Source organism: Anser cygnoides, chromosome 17 (genome assembly GCF_040182565.1).
Source record: "Anser cygnoides isolate HZ-2024a breed goose chromosome 17, Taihu_goose_T2T_genome, whole genome shotgun sequence".
Classification (NCBI taxonomy): domain Eukaryota; kingdom Metazoa; phylum Chordata; class Aves; order Anseriformes; family Anatidae; genus Anser; species Anser cygnoides.
In genome coordinates, this window is record NC_089889.1 from 441,566 (window position 1) to 462,615 (window position 21,050).

The 21,050-nt window shown below is 45.1% G+C and overlaps 1 protein-coding gene across 4 annotated transcripts in view; it reads left to right on the forward strand.

Annotated features, from left to right (window-relative positions):
- Positions 1–21,050, forward strand: part of TTC28 (tetratricopeptide repeat domain 28) — a 167,366-nt gene that overhangs the window by 98,167 nt on the left and 48,149 nt on the right. For all 4 annotated transcript variants that reach the window (XM_066978781.1, XM_066978782.1, XM_066978783.1 and 1 more), the window contains 3 exons: positions 118–390; positions 1,219–1,349; positions 16,621–17,128. In XM_066978781.1, the coding sequence (XP_066834882.1) occupies positions 118–390; positions 1,219–1,349; positions 16,621–17,128 (912 nt within the window). The remainder of the gene's footprint in view (positions 1–117; positions 391–1,218; positions 1,350–16,620; positions 17,129–21,050) is intronic.

Here is a 21,050-nt window from a genome sequence, read left to right on the forward strand (position 1 = left end):
TGGCCCTTAACTCATGTGTCATTTGGTTACCAAAAATGGAGATGAGGTGTTAGGCTGGTTTGTAGATGAAAATAACTTAGTTTGTTGAGTAACTCTGCTTTCCTTTATGTATTTTAGAGTCTCTGGAGCCAACCTATCAACAATTGCAGAAGATGAAGCTGGACAAGAGCCCCTTCGTTGTGGTGTCTGTGATCGGCCAGGAACTTCTCACAGCAGGCCATCATGGGGCCTCTGTGGTTGTCCTAGAAGCTGCCCTGAAGATTGGCACTTGCAGCCTAAAGCTGCGGGGATCAGTGTTCTCTGCGCTGAGCAGTGCCTACTGGTCCCTAGGGAATACAGAGAAAAGCACCGGATACATGCAGCAGGACTTGGATGTAGCCAAGACTTTAGGTAGAGTTCTCATTTCACTCGTTTGAGTGCTAGTTTGGTGTAAATGGAACAAATTAATAGTCGTGCTAATGGTCAGCATCTCTCTATGATGCTCAGATTTTTGTGGTATTTTACAAGCTACCAAATCAAATGTAAAATTTCTTAAATGTGTGAACTACGGGCTTGTGCAGCCCTGTTTACCTATATGTGTGAGGGGACAAGCAATCAATGAATATGCTAAGGTTTTACAGGGTCCTCTAATTCTCAGGTGTCTTGTATATGGGGACTAGTCTTACTTCCTGTGGAGATAGGCTCAAAACCTTAAATGTGTGTTAAATGAAGCAGTCTGTTTGTATGTGGGATTTTTGTTTTGTTTAGCCTTTTTTTTTTCAATAATTACTTAGAAAAAGGTAGTCAGTCTGAGCTTCTGAGACAGTTGCTAGGGAACAAGAACAGAAGACAGTAGTAGATGTACTTTGTGTCTGAGCTGGGCTGCAGAATTGCTTTCTGGGGAAAGCTGGCATGCTCTTGTGTTAAGCCCTGGACCATTCAGTTGTTTTCACAAAGAAATTGCTAATGTCAAACAAAGAATAAACATGGAAGAATGGGAGGTTGCCAGGTGTCAGGCCAAAGAAGAAACTAACACAATTCTAAAAATAGGTTGAGGAATATTGTATAAGTTTCTGAAGGCCAGGGAGATTTGGCTGTGTATTAAATATGAGGATGAGTTTGTTCTGATCTTGGTTCTTACGCTGGAACATCACTTGTACAGTGTTTTAGTCTTTCTGCTGGATGTTTCCAGCCACCCTTTTGTTACCTAATCTTTTTTTTTGTTTGCATGTGACTCAGGTGACCAGACGGGAGAATGCCGAGCTCATGGAAATCTGGGCTCTGCATTCTTCTCCAAAGGAAATTACCGGGAGGCCCTTACTAACCACAGACATCAGCTGGTGCTCGCCATGAAACTCAAGGACAGAGAGGTAGGAAGCTTACTAAATAGACTGAACTGGGAATCATGCATGGTTTTCTAAAAGGACACAATCACGTCAAGAAGCCTTGTTTGTCTGATGTGTTATTCTGAGAACTTGGAAGCTCTGTGATTTGTCTTTCCAGCCTTACATTTGCATTTTTTAATGGAAATTGTATGTTCCAGTAGATACAGTATGTACGTGCAGGTGACAGGATGCTTGTTTTGGACTTTTGCCTGCCTCTGTCTCTATTCTCCTCGTGACTTTGAGCAAGTCATTCTGCCTCTGTCTACCTGCCTGTCTATTTTGCTCACTATGCGTAAGCTCCAGGTAGAGGCTGTTGCAGAGTTAGGCATTGATACAACATCTCTGCAGTGGAGTCCTGGCTGTCACTAGCTCTCGTTTTCCCTGGTGTATGTGCTACCATTCTGAACTCCACAAGGGTGCATCCCGTGTTGTGCGTTTTCCAGACAAGTAATGGGATAGGTCTCTGCCCCAAACACTCACAGTCTCCGTGAAATATACTTTGTTTAAAAAGTACTGAAAAATAATCCATGCAAGCCTTAAAATACAGTGTTGTGTAAAGTGTAGGGGTTGTTTGGACTGGATCTGATTTGTCTTAACCGTATACCCTTCAGCTCTCCAAGTGTGCCGGGCCCCCTGCCAGTCCAGGGAAGCGTGATTCGTGGGCTGAAGAGTTTGTCTCGAGAGATTTTTACTGAAAGTTCACTATGAGGACAGAGTCATAACTTTAGTGCAGATTACAGAAACAAAAGGATTATTTTCCTCCTCCAGTCTATTCCTCTGTACTGTGAATAGGAAAGTAGAGGACTTGTGGACTGTAGGGCAGATGACGGGAGTGGCTGGGGCAGCAGGGCAGGTGTGAATTAATGTAAATGCGAGCAGTTTGGGGGCGATACAAAAACTGGGGGAACCATTTTCCCACTGGTGACTGTTGAAAAGAGCAATTTAAAATATTAAAGTGCTTTGCTGAAGTGTTTTTTTTATGATTTAAATATCAAGGAAGCCTTGATATGATGCATCAGTTGGTAGGTTGTGGAAGGACTGTGACTGGGGGAGGCATCTGCTCAACATTTTCATGATTATTTTACCGGCTGGAAAACCTCATGAATCACTCCCGATTTCCCTGTTTCTGTTCATGCAAAGCAGAGAAGCTGTTACCATTGTTTTTTGTAGTTTTCTTGATTGGGAGTCCCTGTTCTTGCTAAGAGTCTAATCTGCATAGCTGTTCCTACTCTGTGGTGTTTCTCTAAGCAGCAAATGCCCTCTCCCAGTTGTGTGGAAGGCGCTGCAGAAGGAAATAACAGGAAGCTCGCTGTGCCGGCGCTTGGCAAGAACACAGCAGTCTGCGTGCACCAGAGCCCCTGAACTGGCCCAGGGAAGCAAGTGCTGATCTATTCCACTGACTTCAGGCTGCTGATCTAAACAGATCCCAATGGTCGATCTGGAAAGAATCCAGAGAATGAAGTCTAATAGTGATAGTTCTTAGTTTATGACACATCTGGGCACATAATTAACAGTTATTGACAACAAATGACTGCTTGGTTTAGAAAGAAAGCTGAGCTTCTTGGATTTCCTGTAGGATGTAACCACAGGAAATTAATTTGGCGCTTTCTTATGACATCATCTTGACCACAGAGCTTCCTCTGAACAAAAAGCTGTTTTTCTTGGCCTCCTCTGCAGGCATTTTTATAATGCAAATATTATAAAGTTGCAGTGGTGCTGATGTGAATCCCACCAGAAGGGAATTTGGTGTGCGACTGTAATGAGGTAATTGTTTTACCTCCAGCTATCCAGAGGATTGGCTTAAAAGGTTAATAAATAAATAAATAATAATAATAATAAATAAGTGCTCCTTTGTATGTGAGGCTGCAGTCCTCGGAGCATTGTGTTCTGAGCCTGCCAAAGCAAATATATGTACCCAGGACTTTTTCTGGGTCAAGTAGCCCATGAGCTCAGGAATAATTTGCAGAGGGTCTGGCTGTAATATTCAGGTGTCTCCTCCTCCACACAAACCTTTAGAAGAGCAACTTTGCCAGCTGGGTGGGAAATCATCCAAGCTGCTCAGGTGCTCCAGAGTTTTAAATTTTTTCTACCTGGCACAGGGAGGATGTGCAGCTCCTTTAACAAGCACCGTATCATACCATTCAAAATCCATGTGTGCAGATAGGTCGTCCTCTCTTCGGAGTCACAGTGTGGAGGAAAAGTTCAGTCTGGTTTCTGATACTTGTGCACGTAGAAAGAATGGAGCAAAAATAGCTGGGACTTGGCATACCTCTAGAATCTTTGAGAGACCTTGAGGTATTGAATATACATGAGTTTTTCTTCTATGCAGATGGGAAGACTAGTTCTTAATAAGACACTGTAATGGGCATTGTGAAGTAGTCGTCTTCAGAGTGTCATTTCAATGCTTTCCATCACTATTAAGTCATGGATTTTTGACCAGCTGCAGTGGCAGGTCAAGAAACTCAGATAAGCCAATTCTGCAAGATTTTTTTTTTTTTGAGAGAGAGAGAGAAAAGCAGACATAAGAGTGTAGTTGATTCAGGAAGCTAGAACTCAAGGGACCTTTCCATGTGTTCTTTGGGTTACTGTGGAGCTTTGCAGATGCTCATTGTAGTCAGTGGGATACCATTCTAAAAAGGATGACAGCAGGAGGTGCAAGAAAAGGAAAGAAAGGTAAGCAGCACCATGTAGAAGGACATCCTCTCTGACAGAGATGAGTGCAGGAGTTGAACTCCTGAGATTATTTAAGTGCAGTTAAGGAGGAAATTGTAGCGCAGCTTGGTAGTCTGACATTTGTCTGTGAAGGTGAAGCAGAGCAGATTTCAGCGTGGGCTGTCTTGGCCTGCTACAGTCTCTGGGATTGTACTCAAGTTGAGAATCCCAATGAGGTCTGTGCTGCTGCTCTTGCGATGATGTTTCCTGTAGCGGCTGAAGTAAAGCTGCTGTGCATGGATCTATCCGCGCTTCAGCCATGCCACTTAGCAGCATGGGTATCGCCAGACTGTTCCTTTACGGTCCCTAGGTAAAAGGCATGAAGTTTGACCATACTACTACTTGGAGACATTAGAACTAGTTTTCTGTTAGGGTATACCTGTATAAAACAAAGCAGTGGACTTGATAGAGCATCACTGTAAAATGTTGCAGTCTAAGCAACTACAAGTTGGAAGTTGCAGGGAGGTCACCTCTGCCCCGCAGATACCAAGACAAAAATCACTCAAGGTTAAATATACGGGACAGGGTTCACCTGTGACAACATGGCAAAGTACTAATAAGTGAAGGTATCTCCACCCAAAGCGACCAGTAAATTGAACTGATGCTTTGTGGGGGAAGAAGATCAGATACAGTAATTATTTAAAAAACAGTAGATAAATGGTAGTAAATTCCTGTGTCTTCATATAAAATGTTTTTTTACGTATGGGTACGACGGAGCATGGTTACAAAGCAAGGTTTCACTTAAAGAAATGAATTAGTATTTAGTCTAACTCAGAGTTCAACTTGACACTGAACTTAAAATGCATTTCCTATGATCACCTCCCAGGAAAAATAGGTGGTGAATTTAATCTCTTCGACTGCCTGCTACCTGATCAGTGCAAAACATTATTACATACCAGCAGTATTGCTACAAGTTCTTCTTACTTTAAGAACCTAAAGATGCCAGAGAAGCCATGCCCTTCAGATCATAAATAGCAGAATACAACTTCCTCTTTCAGATTCAACGGCCTGTCTCCTTAATGGTAGGCTTCAAGGTGTGATGACTAAATACTCGGTCTGACCATGCAGCTGTTGGCTTTTATGCAATATTTAGGCTTGTGTGGGTATGTCTGCTTCACTGCCACGGCAGAAAGAAAGCAGGAGTTGGCTTTGCTACGTCATGGTAAAAGCAGTTTGTGGTGTCTCACCTCTGTTGAGGTTTATAAGGTAGTCAATACATGTTAGTTATCTTGTGGTACTAATCTAGTCATTTTTAATAACAGAGGTGTAGATTGTTATGCCTGTACTATATTTTTGAAGTAAATACTTTGTTTTAAACACTGGGCAACCTGATCTTGTGTAACCCGTATAATTGTGTTGATGCCGCACCATGAGCTGTGATCTGAACAACGATAGTGCAACTGATGAGCTATGCCAGGGTTAGAGGAAAAATTGGAATGAAAAAGTGAATGTGACAGCTTTTGATGCCTGTGACAGCTACTGTTCCTTGTCCCTTTTTCTATTCATCTCTAGCTACTTCTCGGGTGTGCAGACTTGTCTTGCGCTACAAAATTCAGTAAGGCCATTCCTTGCTTCTGTGCAGCTGAGTTGGAGCTGACTGTGGGCTATCTCAGGATGGGTTGGAGTGGCTCTTACTAATAACTGTTTTTCACCTGTGTTCATTTACAATCATTTAATTTGGAAAACAACTACTTGAGGGAGTGTTTTGAAGCTGTGAGGACTGATAAGCAGACATTGAAAGGGAAAGGAAAGCTGTGGAGCAAGGTGCCTGTTACTGAGCAGCGGAGCCCCTTCTCAGGCTCACCAATTCTGCCTTACAAAGGCCACCAACACCACAGAGACTCCACGGCGTAATAGCTCCCCTCTTTCGGGCAGTCAGACGCCTTCTATTACAGCCCTGCATTTAAAAATAGCAGGGCAATGAGGCAAAATCATAAAGCAACCATAATAAAATTAGTGCCTGTGTGAAAGTGCATTGCCAACACTGAGCTTTTGGGAAGGACGATGTTGCCAGCAAGCCACTGGGTGCTGGCAGCTTCTGTGCGTGTGCTGGCCGCGTGTGCAGCGTTGAACAGGGCCTTTCATTAAAGACGCAGCATCCCTCTTCCCTAGGTGTGGGTGAAGGAAGGAGCTGGGTTAGGAAAAGGACTGTTCGTGATGCTGAAGTTAGGTGACTCAAGCCCTTTTTCCACTGCCCCTTTTCTCAGCGAGCACGACTGCGGGAAGGGCGGGGGGCCCAGAGGGAGAGCAGAGGACAGATGTACGGACTCTGCCTGTGCCAGCTTGTCCCTGCACGGACTCAGGATGCCCAACAGCGTGCAGTTCTCATTGTCGGCCAGGTTTTGAAGGGTTCCCCCCACCTCCCCTCTAGAAGCAGCTATTTCTGGAAGGAGTAGGTGCAGAACTGGCTGGGGTTCAGCGTCCTCCTTTTAGTAGCCATTTGCTTCTATGGCTGCTGCACTTGGTGTATTCATTAACATGTGGCTCTGACAATCATCTGCAGCAGGTGTGTATGCTCAGTAACCAGACTCAATGAGTTGCTTTAGCTGTCACAAGACATTTTTTTAGAACTGGTGCTGTGCTAGGAGCCAAAGCTGCCTCCTTTGATTTGCAAGTTATACTGACTTAAAATCCATATAAGATTTTAAGAAGACTTCCCAGGGAACTGCTGTGGAAATTCAGATGCATTCTGCTCTGTTGGAGCATTGGACAATCAGCAATGGCATGAAATTCAACAAAGGTAACTGCTGGGTGCTACAACTGGGAGGGAACACTGCTGGACACAGGCACAGGCTGGGAAACGAGTGGCTGGAGAGCAGCTCTGCAAGAAGGGATCTGGGGGTTCTGGTTGAGAGCAGGCTCAACATGAGCTGCAGTGTGCCCTGGCATCTAAGAGGGCAAACTGCATTTGGGGTGCATTAAACACAGCATAGCCAGTTGCTCAAAGGAGATTTAAAAAGTCCAGGAGACTCAAGAAGCCGGTTAGATGCTACACTTTCTACTGCAGTGAGAGCATTGCCATGGATCTTACTGCGACTAGAGGCCTTTCCTGGCATCAGAGGATTGTTATGATGGAAGGTTGTCAGGAATAACAGGCTGATGTGTGTGACAGGGATGTGTTAAGCCTCTGGGGGAGGAGTGTTAGTGAAATATGACGGCTGTTACAGACATAATCTGTGTCTGTATTCGGTTGGGAATTTGCAGATTTTGCAACTGTCTGAACATCCTTTGTGTGCAGCTCAGCTGCTGGTGGTTATTTAGGTTTGAAATTCTAGTAGCTTTTTCCAGTCCCCTTTAAAGCATGTCTGAGCCAGCAGTGTAGCTCAGCATAAAGCTTCCTACATTTTGTAAACTACAGCTACTTACTGTCAGACCGTGCAAGTCAAAGATCAAATTTCACTTTCTTATTGGAGATGGAGTAGGAAAGATAGATCACTTCTTTCTACTGAAATCTATAAAGTCTGTAAAGCCAGGATTTTCTGTCTCTTCCTGAAGAGAGCAAAATGTTTTCCAGGTATCCTTCCTGTTGTGCTTTGTCTATACAAGCCGCACCCTTACTAAATAGCAAAGCTGTATTTAATCTTTCGTTTGAACAACTGGGGTGTGTGTGTATTATGGTACAGGATAAAAGAATTTTTTTTTTCATGTTCTTTGCCCATCATTTTAGAAATATATATTTTGCTGAGTCAGGTAAGAGTACAATCTGAGTTAGAAGTGGCACAGCTGTCCTTAGGAGAGACTGTCTTCATCCTCGCCTTCAGTGCTCTGCGATTGTCATGCAAAGGCTGGGATTCTGCTTGTGCCATAAATCAGTCACCTTTGCTGCTGTGAGCTGAACAGTTCCAAGCAAACATGTCAGGGTGTATGGGCTCTGCCCCATGTGTGAACACGTGTGTCTGCCCCAGCTGAACTCCCTTCTGACTGAACGGTGTGAGAGCTTGCCTGAAACGGGGGATGTCTCCCTGGCACACTGTCTGCACCCTTTCCTGGCCCAGGATGGTTTCTGTGTTTGGACTGTGCTGGCAGCCACAGAGATGGCAGCCATGGCATCCAGCCATGGCAGAGATGAAATTACAACTGTTTGTGCTTCAGTTGCGAGGGTCCCTGTGCTTGCAGTTGTGCTGTAGATTTGGCTGGAAGCGTGGGTCTGTGCAACCATTCTTCTCTGGAGGAGCCATCGCAGGGCTTGTCAGTGTGGAGTGAGCTCACTGGAACACGTGCAGCTGGTTAGTCGTGGGGCCAGGTTCTCCTCCTGGTTACCTTGTCAGGAGTCTGGAGTCCTTCTACAGGTGTAGACATCACCGGGTTTGTACTGCTGCAGCCTGGCACTGAGGTGAAGCTGGAGCAGAGCTCGTGCCCAACAGTGAGCGCAGCTTTTCCTCACTGTAGTGCCGCCGCCTTACATCTCCAGCAGGGGTGTGAGCAGCCAGCACGTGGAGTCAGTGCTCCGTCCTTGTGGAGTCAGTAGGAGCCTCTTCCTGTTGCTCTGTTGTTGCCCAAGTCTGTCACCGCAGGTCTACCTCGAGCATGCCGAGTCACTTCACAGAGTCGCTTTTCCAACAATGTCCTCGAGGTCCCGTTGCAGCTGCTTGGCCTCTGAGGAAGAAGAGGTCATGCGTTGCGTTTTGGGAGCATGCGGGGGTCTGTCTTTTCCCTTCAGGGCAGGCGCAGCTGGCATCCTGGTATGGGCCAGGCCCCAGAAGACGTCCGTGGCTGCTAAGGGTGCATGTGTTCAGGAAAGGCTAAGAGGAGAATATACATTTTTCCTTATAGCTTCATCACATCTGACTGGAGTTCCAGAAGTAAGGAACAGACTGAGAAGGGCTTTGCTAATTGATGATCTATATTAGCGGTTAATGCAGGCACTGCTAATAGAAGTGTAAGGTAAACACTTTTAGTGCATGGGATTACCTCTTCACTCTTTTCTCCACTATGCCTTCCGTCTTTCTCTGGGAAAGTCTTTTAAAGGATCTTTTGAGTCCTGAAGGTGCTTTCAAGAAATTGAAACAAGCTGTTCTTTGGTTCAATCTCTGTGTGAGAAACAGCTTTCAAAATCCCATGACATTTTACACAGGGCTTACAAATAACAGAGTGGTTGATCAGGCTGCTACTTGCTCAAGCGAAAGACTGCTCCCAATCCCTGCTCTTTGAAGAAGTGAGAGACCAGCATCGGTTTCTAGGAACTCAGTGGAAAATTACACACAGAAGCCAGAAACTGGTAAAAAGATCAAGTCTTTTCAGTTCACAGGTGGGATATTTGCAAAAGGAAAGGGTTGTGTTTTCTTTGAAAGTTGTTGTCTGATCTGAATCCGTGATGAAGTCTAGCGTCACAGGGCATTCTTGCTGATCTCAAGCCAGTTTAAATATGCATTTTCATTACTACTGGGAAAAAAAACAACTGCCTGAGCAGGTGTCAGGTTGGCAAGAGCCACTCACTGCCCAGTGTGCAGCTTCAGCTCTCAGTGTCCCAGTACTGAGCAGTCAGAAATGGGTATGGTCCAGTTGTGCAACTGGCTGGTTTCCTGACTGGCAGCTGAGGTGGTGGAAGGCCACAATAGGATTTCCAGGGATCAGCCACAAGGCTGAACAGAAGGAGGATGCTCTGCAGGGCACATCCCAGCATGTATGCCCAATCATTAGTGCACAGAGACTCACTGTGGCTTAAGTGGTGGTGTTTGTAGTTTTTTATGTGTTATGAGATATACGTCTTTTTATCAAAAGCCATGTTGTCATCTTCAGGACTGTGTAGGACCGTAGAGTTTGCTTCATCAAGAGACCAGGACTAATGCTTTCCCAACTTTCTGAGGAGATGTTTGCAGATTTTGGTTCATGTTTTCCAGAATCATTGCTGATTTTGTACTAGGGTGATTTATTGAACTGAAACCTTCGTACTGTCCACTTGCCGGGAGGACACAGCTGAGCAGAAGGTAGGGCAGGCTGCTGAGGAAAGAATGTGAAGAAGCCAGTACACAGTTAGCTGGGAGTGAGGCAGATTGGTTCTCCGGATTTCCTAACAGGACAGAGGTTTTATTTTTACACCTGCTGCCCTTGAAGTCTCAAGTTCCACAGGTGTTGTGATTTCAGCTTAATGAGAACTTGTGAGAGATTTGACTCAGTCTGCGGGATGATTATATATTTTCCTGAAAGCTTTTTGCAGCATTGTTCAATTCACTGAAGTTCAGTCTTTGCCTGGCCCACATGTTTGGCTCTGTTGTTGAGCTTACAAAATTACAGGTGTACTCTTTCCAGTCCATATAGTTCCCATATATGCTTCCACTTCAAACAGCTGGTCCTTGAGAGGCGTCTGATTAACCTCTGGGACTCAAAATCTGACCCGTGATGTACGTATAGGTTCCAGACTTGAAACCCTCATTAAAAAGTGCGGTGCTTGCCTTTGCCTCATTGATTTCAGCCTCTTGTTGCAGCTGGTAGTCTTGCTTTATTAGGAACCCGGGGTGAATTCTCGCATACCTTGGAGGAAAGCTTTCTCACTCCATATCAGAACCAGATTCTTTGCTGCAACAAAGAAGACTTGAGTACTAGCTGTTGGGAAAATGCTTTCTGTATGAGTTCATCTGAAGATTCTGGGTCTTACAGGGCACTAGTGTTGCATCAAATCTCAGACTGAAAAACCTGCCTAGGTGAGAGGGTGAGTTCAGTGATGTGAGCACCATAATACTTGACCACTGGCCACTTGACCATAGCTGGATTTGTGTAAGAAAGCATTAATTCATTGCCTTTCTCTTTGTTTTTAGCAGCTCTTTAGAGGAGGTCAGAAGGTTGACTGGATTCAATACAGAGTTGTCCAGTTCAAATGTGAGGCTGCTTGTGAAAGCAGAATGAAAGGAAATCCGAACAGAGCAGGAAATTTGGGAGTGCATTGAAAGCCACATGCTTTGTTTTGTCTGGACTTGTGACTCAAAAGGGAAATGTAATACTTCCTGAGGATCTCCTTTAAATGTCCCTACTTGACCTTCACACTACATGGATTTTAGCTGAAAGAAATGCAGCCTTCTGTTTTTAATTACTTTTCACAGTATCTGCAAAACCTAGTACTCTACTGTGGCCTGTACCCTGATTATGGTACAAGAAATGATGTGGAAACCTGGTCTAGATCCACAACTCGGGGATCAGCACTTCTTGGTTTTTCAGAAGGCCCACCTCAGCCAAAGCTTTTCCCATATTAAGTTTCCCAGTAAAATGATGTACAGCTTTATGAGCAAGAGTAACATTAGGATCGGACCCTGCTCCAGAAGGACTGTGCAGAGGCGCTTTGGGAAGGACAAGGTTGGCCTGGAGCATCCTGTGCAGGAAGAGGAGCATCCAGGGTCAGTGCCAGGGAGCTCAGCTGCACATCTTGTGTGTCTGAGTGATTTCATCCAAGAATGATGGAGGTGTTAAGCCTTTGCTTGTGGTGTAGTGGGAAGAAGTGAAAAGGGCTGTATTCCTTTTTCTGTGCAATACTATTAATAACTGGTTTCTGCAGCATTGCTTCCATTCATTGATGTTCAGTTTGCTGCAGTGCCTAAACCTGCAGTTATAAGAATGAAATACAGTTTTTTAAAGAGAGACTCATTGAAAATGGCAGTTTCTGTGTAAAAGACTGAAACCTTCTATAAATAAACTGGATTTGACAGGGTTATTGATTCCAGTGTGGGTTTTTGTTTTGTTTTCCAGGCAATAATTACCTGAAAGCAAAGCCATTCCTTCTTTCTGTGTACAGCTAATATACAGGAGGAGAATATTACCTGCTGCTTGCTCTTTGTTTTCAAAAGCGTGCCATACAAAGAAAATGCTGGATGTGGTACAGACACACAAACCTCACTTTTGAGGGAGGAGGGAAGGGTGACTTTGAATGTTGATGGGGCACCTACTGTATTTGGGTGTGAATTTTGCACTAGTACACAATCACTTATCTCCGGAGCTACTTGTGGAATACTGGTGGATTCTGATCAAATAATAAAGGGGCTTACTAGAATCGGAGATAAAATGCAATTTACAGGCACTGGATCATTTTGGTAGCTCCTGAAAGTATTCATTCCCTGCTAGGCTACTGTCCTGCCTGTGTGCACAGCAGTGGCACAGTCCATAGCTATAAAACAAGCAGAATTTGCATGCTTACATGCAGAAAGAGCTTAAATGCTTACACAGTGTTATATTACTATTAGTCAACCTTTGTACATCCGACAGAGAAAAGGTTTCTGTCAGATGTTGGCTTCGTATCCACATTAGGTCAGTTCACATCCATTTCTTTCTCTTGACTAGGCACAGTCCCAGTGTCTCTTACAACATACGTTTTAGTACCTCTCTGCCTCAGGACCCAAGCCTGGCTTGTCAGGAAGGGTGTAAACTGGAACAATAGAAACTGGTTAAGGCTTTGTGTCCCTGCAGGCCAGTATCAGCTGCAAGCACGGGGTATATGTTCACATTCCTGTGCTTGTAAACTCATAATATTGTTTAAACCCATCAGCTGGAAAGGCTACAGTTCAAAAAGGGGTGATGTTCTTTCTAAAGACCTAGAATAGCACAAAGACCAGGCTGTTCCCAAGGTGATCTGCTGCTGACCTCTACAGCCAAACTCAACTCCTGTGAACCCCTACTCTAACAAGAGCACGAGCTCAATACAGAATCACAGAATGGCCTGGGCTGGAAGGGACCTCAGGGATCACCTAGTGCCAAGCCCCTGCCATGGGCAGGGTGAGCGCTGCAGTCAGGCTTCTGTATATCACAAGTGCTTGGTCCATACTGTGCATTTCCCCACCTCAGCTGTGAAAGCTCAGTCTCTGACCAGCCCTGATTGGTGTCCGTATTTGGGGATTAGGGTTTCCATGTAGTGGGATACCAGGCAGAGCATTTTCACCTTGCCCATTTTAGGATTATTATGCAATGTTCTCATATAAGGAGGCTGTGCAATCAGTCAAACAGTTGTTTTAACGTAACATAATTGGGAAATGACCATTCTCTGGCATGGGTGAAATATCTAAGAAAGACATCTCTCTCAGTCACCAGGTCCCTATTAATTGTCATTCTGTGATGCACATCTGCTTAACATCAGACTCTTCACGTTATTCAGCTGAAAAACCTAAGCTGTCTGCTGCCTCCAGGAAAAAGCGAGCAATTTGAAACCCATTTCAGAACTCCATTCTGTACCTCAGCTTAGCGGCAGAAGAATCTGCTTTCTATTAAAGTGATAAATTGCAAAATTGAAGGTGTAAGCAACCCCCACTGTAAAATTTGTCTTTGTCAGATATATAAAACATTGATTTTCTTTGTTTGCTGATGCACAGCCCTGCTGGTGTGAAGCTGTAGTTTCGCATCATCCTGCTACCAATCAGAAATTCGTGCTAGCACAGCTGAAGTCTGTTGCACTTGCACAACCAGTGCCAACCTCGTATCCACCACAACATATTGATGCTTATGCCAGTGCATATGGGAATATCTCTACCCTGTTGGCCCGATGTGTGAGCCACATAGAGTTCCCAGTGGATGCTGTTATGTGGAGGATTTTATTAAGTATGCAGTGATGAATTTATCTTCCTGAGTTGTATTACTAACCCCCTGAAGTGAGTCATTGGTATCCTCAGCAGATGTAATCACCAAATTGCTCCCAAACGCTGCTTTAATGTCAAACTATGCAGTTGTTCCAGTGATTGCCCCTGAGAGTATTTAGAGAGTACTGATATTTATCTTGCTGGAGAAGAGATGCTGCAACCAGCCCGTGGGAAGCTGAAAGTGCCGTAGGCTCTGTTCGTGCAGGTTCCAAGATGATCGAGAAGTGCATCTTTCAGATCACTCGGCTCAGTTAGCAACTCAGGCTGCTACAGAACGTAACGCGTGGGAATGCCGTATCGGAGGGTAGAGGTAGCCTTTCTGCATCTGTGTGCGTGAAAAGATTCACGTGTACAGTATGAACAATCTCTGTATCTGGCACGTTTGTCTTGTGCACAGAAAGTCTGAGATCTCCTGCTTTCCATTTATGCCTCTTTTCCCTAGCTGTAAGATGTTAACATCATCTGAATCTCTGTCTAGATGGCTCTTTGCCACAGCTTGTCTAGCAATTTGCATATGTAAGCATCCCCCTTTTTTAAGCAGCACCAGCAGGGAACAGTTTGACTCGTGTGTTTCCAGAAAGGCATTTCCAGTCTTTTCCCAGTTACATCAGAAGTGCTACTGGTGGCGGTGGCCTGTCTTCCAGAATTAATTGAGGTCGCTGAGTCAGCTCTGCTTAGGGTTGCATTGTGCTGGGATTTAATTTTGTCCCAAGTGGCCTAGCAGTTTGTTCTGTGCAGCAAGGTGTGTGTGGCTCTGCAAGGTGTCTGCGTGTGTGAATCTACAAAGTCTTAGGTGAGTCTAGCCCTGCAGAACTTCTTGCTGCCTGTGCACTTCTGAGAAGCTTTGGCCTGATTCATGTCTTGTGTGTGCAGAACCAGACTCTCATTTTTTACAGCTTGTCTTGTGCCCCCCTGGAGTTAGGCTGGTGTCTTTATCAGTGGTACTGTGCTGAAGCCTCTCCAGTTCGGTGGTGTTCAGGTCGCAGATAGCTGGTTGGCATGACCTGCGAGGTGCTTTCAGTTGCACCCCTTGCACTCACTACATGGAGTCCCTTTTCATGGGAGAGATTTTGGTTTCGTGACTAGGGGTATTACACCCAGAACAATGAAGCATGCTTGCTCCTTAAACTAAAAGCACTGGTATCAGCTGCATTGGAGGGCAATCCAAGCCAACGTAAGAGGGGATTAGCAAAATAAAACAGAAGTATGCCACATAGGTTGTTCCAGCAGCTGAACTCAGAAAGCAGGAAGAAAGGGAGCAAACCTTTCTTCCCAGCAGTGGAACAGCCAGAGGGGACCCACCTGCTTGCGGTCTGGTGATGTGGTCAAGCTGCTCTTCCCCGAGTCACACCGCTCAGTGCAAGATCTTGCCTGTTAAGAAATAGGAAATTTGAACAGGTGGTCACAGAGCTCTGAATGTACTGCGTGAACAGGAACACTAGCCTAAGGATGCATTGGGAGTCCGCAGCCAAAAATAGGAAGAGAGTGAGGCTGCCTCTTCGTTGGTAGTATGCCGTCTCAAATAGTGAGGACAATTGTTCTGAGATGCTGTAGCTACGGCTGAGGTGGGAGGGTGGACTGGATCTTTCCGGAGATCTGGTGCTAGGGTGAGGTGAGGCTGATCTCTGTTCAGTCTCACCTTGACTGTACCTTTCTGAAGGTCTTTGAAAAGATGGCTGTTGTGTAAATGGGTCGCAGCAGCAGCTGGGTAGCAAAAGAAATGCTTTTGCAGGGGACCGTGGAGTACTCAGGATCAGAGCTTTGGAGTGAACGGCCATGCTGAGGTAGCAGATATGCACTGAGCAGAAGCTCTGCTTTTGGCTCTTTGCCCTGTTGTCCAGGTGTATATATATACTCTGGCTTTGCCAGGTAGAAGGCAAGCCTGTGTCCTAGTAGATACAGTAGGCAAAAGAATCTGATTCTCAGACAATTTGTCTTGTTTCTCCGTGGTAAGAACTCAGGTTTTCAAATAACTATTTATTTATGGTATTCCCAGGGGACAGGGAGTCCAGCTGCTGAAATCCTGTTGTCTTTGCTGCAGTCCCAAGATTCTCAGGGGCTCAGTAACAAATGATGCTGTGATACAAGGACCTTGATGCTACGCAGTGAGAACTGTGCTCTTGTGAACATGGTATGATTGGCCAAACAGAAGTACGTGAAGATGTTGGCGAGTGCATGCTGGCCTACTGGTTTTGCAAGATAAGCAACAGAGGCATCTCCCTGCTCTCTGCTGAGTGCTGGCTGCAGGTGTGCGAGTTTTCCAGCAGAGGTATTCAGTGGTATTCAGTGGCTGTTGACCCTGGAAAGAAGAGACCGCGTGATGGCTCAGCATTCTGCGTGGTTATGTCGTTACACATGCTGCTGGTGGTCTCTGTGGATGGGCTCTTTGGCACCAGCCTGCAGGGTCTGAGGATTCTGTAACACTGCCGTGAGCTCACTGGGTGGAGGTTAACAGGGCAAGCATTCGTCTGTGATGTTCTCTGCAGGGGAATATCATTACTTGTCTGCTTTCTCGAAAGCTGCTATGCACAGGATTGTTTGCAGTGTTAATAGGACTTGATGTAGATGTTATAGTAGTTACAAGAGGTGACTTAGGTGTGGCTGCCTTCAGGGGAAGTGTTGCTCTGTGAGACAGCTCAGGCTGGTCCATCCTGGTTCCTGGTAGAGTGCAGTTTTCTACAGCTATTGCTTTCTTTGTTTCCTCGGTGGTCTCTGCATCTTTGCAGTCCTATCCTTCCCCTCTACCACATACAGACACGCTGTGTGCTTCAGAGAAAAGAGATAATCTTAGCACTGCTCTCCTGAGTCAACCGCGTTCTGCTGCCCCCGCCTGAGCTGCCCCGAGCGGTGTAGAACTGCAAGAGAGCAGCTTTTCAAGCTGGCATTCACGTTCTTTCCAGAATGGCCTTTTGTGGCTGCGATTGCTGGGACTGAGGCCATCTGACTTGTTTCCATGGGATCTTGTACTTACTTTTTCTTTCTTATCCCTGCAGGCAGCGTCCTCAGCACTGAGCAGTCTGGGCCATGTGTACACAGCCATTGGGGACTACCCAAATGCACTGGCTAGCCACAAGCAGTGTGTCCTCCTTGCAAAGCAGTCCAAAGATGAGCTCTCTGAGGCACGGGAGCTGGGAAATATGGGAGCAGTGTACATTGCAATGGGGGATTTTGAAAATGCGGTGCAGTGCCATGAACAACATCTTAAGATCGCCAAGGAGCTGGGCAACAAGCGGGAGGAAGCCCGAGCCTACAGCAACCTCGGCAGCGCTTACCACTACCGGAGAAACTTCGACAAAGCCATGTCCTACCACAACTATGTGCTGGAGTTGGCCCAGGAGCTGGCTGAGAAAGCCATTGAGATGCGAGCTTATGCTGGCTTGGGCCATGCAGCTAGATGTATGCAGGACCTGGAGAGAGCTAAGCAGTACCATGAAGAACAGTTGCACATCGCTGAGAGTCTGCAGGACCGAGCTGCTGAAGGCAGAGCCTCCTCCAATTTAGGTAAGGCCCTGAAGCGGAGCAGAATTTCTCAGTAAATGCAGTGACTATCAGAGCTGCTACCAGGAGCCAGGAGGCTTACTGTGTGCTATCTTTAGTTATCCCAATTCTGCCAGACTATCTTCATAAAATAAACAGGCACTTGACAGATTGTGTGCCAATGTAATGTGTCCACGTTCAGTTACTCACCTGCTCAGAAGGCAGCAGAAAGCCCAAGGTCACAGCAGAAGGCAGATGAGAAGGTACAGTACATTTGAAGAGCTGTTCAGGTGTCAGAAAGAAATGTAGGAAGTCTTGCACTAAGGCAAGAAATGATGTGGCTTATTACCTGGCCATTACTGCGGGAGCTTGTCAGTTTGCTGCCTTGTAATTTGAGAGACACGTGGATCAAATCCTAACTAAGTTTGTGTTCAGAATGTACACGTTAAAGTAATAGAATGTAGGAGCCATATGTTCTTCTAGGGAGAGACATGGGCATCCTACTGGCAGGCTGAGAAGGACTGAATTACGAAAATCAAAGTGAAGTCCATTTCTCCTCTTTCACATTGCTGGATGTGGAAGCAAACAAAAATGTGTTTGCATCTCTGGTCATGAGATGTGGGAGTCTGCACTGCTGTCATTGCAGCTGTTGTTAGGACGTGTTCTGGCTGCACGACTCAGCTGGGTGTATGCAGCTGTGCAAGGAGGGGCAGAACAGGGCCGCTGCTGGTATAACAAAACAAATGTTTGCTGGCAGCCCCTGAATCTCAGCTCTTGGAGGCTGCCCCATGCTGTAAATTAGCTTCTGTTTCTGCCTGGCAGTTGGCACTTGGTTCGTTTGTAGATGCTAATTGTACTCTGATGTTATCAACAGCAGGTAATTGAAACGGGCTTGATGAATTGCTTAATTTCTCATAATAGCTGACTCTTCAAGAGCTGAATGAAGAAGATAAGGGGAACTGGAGAAAATGCAACAGTCATAGCTTTCTGATTAGTGTTGCAAACCTCCTCCTTCACACAAGTTAGGGAAAATGAGTGAGGCAAAATAGGTTTGAGGCAAAAGTGCCTGTGGGGTGCTTAGTGTTAGAGAGCACTGAGCATGGCATTGATGGCATTTCTGTTAGTGTGACAGAGCACCCAGCAGGGAGGATGAAACTTTGTGTCTGGCTTCCCCTACATTTGTGCAAGGGCTTTTTCAAAGTGCAATGGTAGATGCCTCTAGCAAAGCACAAAGTACATCCCACATCTCTGCTGCAGTTGTAGGGCTGGTCTCGGGGAGATGTGTGGACTTGCGTGAGATCCACTGGTCAGTGACAGGGACAGAAGGGCTCGCGTGGAGAAGTGGGACCTTGAATTGTCCAGGCAGGGAGCAGGGGGAGATGTGAACTCTGGATTCCTGTGGGAGGTGGAGACGTCATCCTTGGTTGTGCTTGGGGAACGTGCTGGCTTCCCAGCTTGTGGTCAGGATTGAGGGAATGTTCCTGTTGCTGTGGAGTTTATCTTAATGTGTTTTATTTCCAGTGGAAGCTAAGCAATGGAGCGTACAGGCTGTTGGTAGATACTGGGAGAGTGCACAGCCGTGTTCAGCCATGAGTGCCTCTAACATGGGGATGGATCTATTTTGAGCAGCACAAGCAAACCTCTAGGGTTCAGAAACAGTTTCATTAGCCTCCGCTCTGAAGCACTTGCTGCTTTCTGGAGAATCACCCCAATTCTTTCTGAGCAAATCCAAGAAAGTAAGGAAATGCAGTCTTGGGAAATGGAAGCTGTCACTTGGTTTTGTTTTTCTTCCTCGTGACAGTTTGATGAGCTGTCTGGGGTTGTCCGTATTGTCTCCTCCCATTTTTTCAAGCCCCTTGTCATTGCGCAGACCACATCCATTTACTGGATGAAAGAGCTTGATTCGCGTTCTGTGATGTTTCTTCTAAGTGCCTGTATGGTCAGTGTGATCTGGCTTTGTGTTACTCAGCACTATTACAGAAAAGTGGTACAGAAGTGCTGAGATGAGATAAATATCAGCACTTACAGGGAACTGCTAAACCTGTGGTAGTTGTTTTAACTCATCCCAGAATGAAACAAGCACTGCTGCAGAAGGAAGTGACTTGCTCTTGTTCTTCAGCCTTCGTGGGTTCTCACTTGCATTTTTAATTCTCTTACTGTTTTGCTGACTCAAACCCAGTCACATTGGGACTAGAAAGTTCATCTTAATATGATTATGTCTTACAGGAGCTTTGAATTTAATGATACATTCAGCATGCAATCCCAGAAAATAATTGTTTAAAAAAAAATGTTTTGTTGCAGCAGAGAATGTTTTACTTGTTTGGATTTAAGCCTAAACATAACTTTAGGTTGGTATGCTGACTCAGCCAGTCTACACTTTGTATTTGAATAGTTTCCCTAGCTTCTGAGTACAGGATCTCACGTTTCAGCTGTTATTTGGCTATTTTTCTATGTTCCCTCTCTCAGAGTTAAGTTACACTGGAAAAAGAGAACATGCAGTTCTTGTTGAGAAAGCCTATTCCTGTTGTTAAAATACATCCAGTACCAATTAAAAAGTCGAGTCTTAATTGTCTCTTTCATCTAATCCACATGCAAAACAAAACCTCATACAAAATAACCATGCTGACAGGCAAAAAATGTATCTAAACGTGTGTTTCCAAGCCAGAATGTTAGACTTGGCCTCTTTGCTGAAGCAACAGAATTTTCTGTTTGCATTTCACTGATTTAGATGGAAAGCTCTCTTAAGTGTACTATCTAATGCTGAGCAAGACAGGCGCAGAATATAACATAGCCCAGCTGCTGTAGTGCTCTGCAGGGAGATATAATGCACTCTGTGACTCGGTAAGCAGAAGGTAATGGACTGAGGGCAACTCACAAGTTACTGAGCCCTTCACAACAAGGAGATCTGGAGTTTAACCAGAAGTCTCAGACTGTCAACCTTTGCAAAGCAGATGGTGTCTCTAAATGCCAAGGCTCCATGTAGAGCGCTGGCTTTTCAGCCTCTGCAGAGCTTATTAACAGTTCCTGTTGTGATGCTGAGAGTACTCTTCAGATTATTATTAAAACACAGTTTAAGTCTCTCCCTAGGTGCTTATCATCTTTTTGCAGTTACAAGAGAACTTCTATGCCTCTCTTTTACGTGCTTGCTGCTCAAAGTTGGATGGGCTGCCTGTATTAAGGTAGCGGCACATATGCTTCATTTTGGTCTCTGGAACCTTGCTTTATTTGCAAATAAAGAGTATTATAGAACATTTAGTCTAGTTCCACTGATAGTCATTTCAAATCCCCAAGTAACTTGTAGGAGAAAGTAAAAGTCAGTGTTGTATTCATAGACAGGGAGAAGCTTTGTGTGTCAGATTAACCCTTGGCAGATGCTGAAGCTGCGGTACCCCCAAAGACTCAGCTCTGCATTTCTGTGAAGTGTGTGTATCTTGAGGTGTGCCATGGCGGAGGGGAAAAGAGTGTCTACTTAGGATGTACAAACAGAGGGCTGATTATTCTCAGGTAAGCACAACTGTTAGTTTTTCTTACTCATCACAGCAAATTCACTAAAAAGTACAGTAATAAGATGATGACATTCTGATTCTGCTTGAAGAAAGTTTTTGCATTACAAAAAATTGCTTTTTCAGCATCTGTACTTCAAAACATTTAAGAGACTTTCTTGGGTGATCAATCTTTAATTTTCAGGTCATCATTAAAAAATTCAATAAAACACACACAAAATGTCAAACACTGGATTTAACAATGTCAAGACTAAGAATGTAAAAACAATTACCTGAGAATTTCTGCAGAGATCTTTTTAGTACTGAAACTACCCCTCCAAAACCCAAACAAGAATAACCTCCTGAAAACCTTCACATCTTTCTCTCTCCCTAATATTCCAGGTGAAGGGGAGTTGTTTGAGGGGGTAGTGTGTTCATGCATCAATTCTTATTCTGAAGTGTTG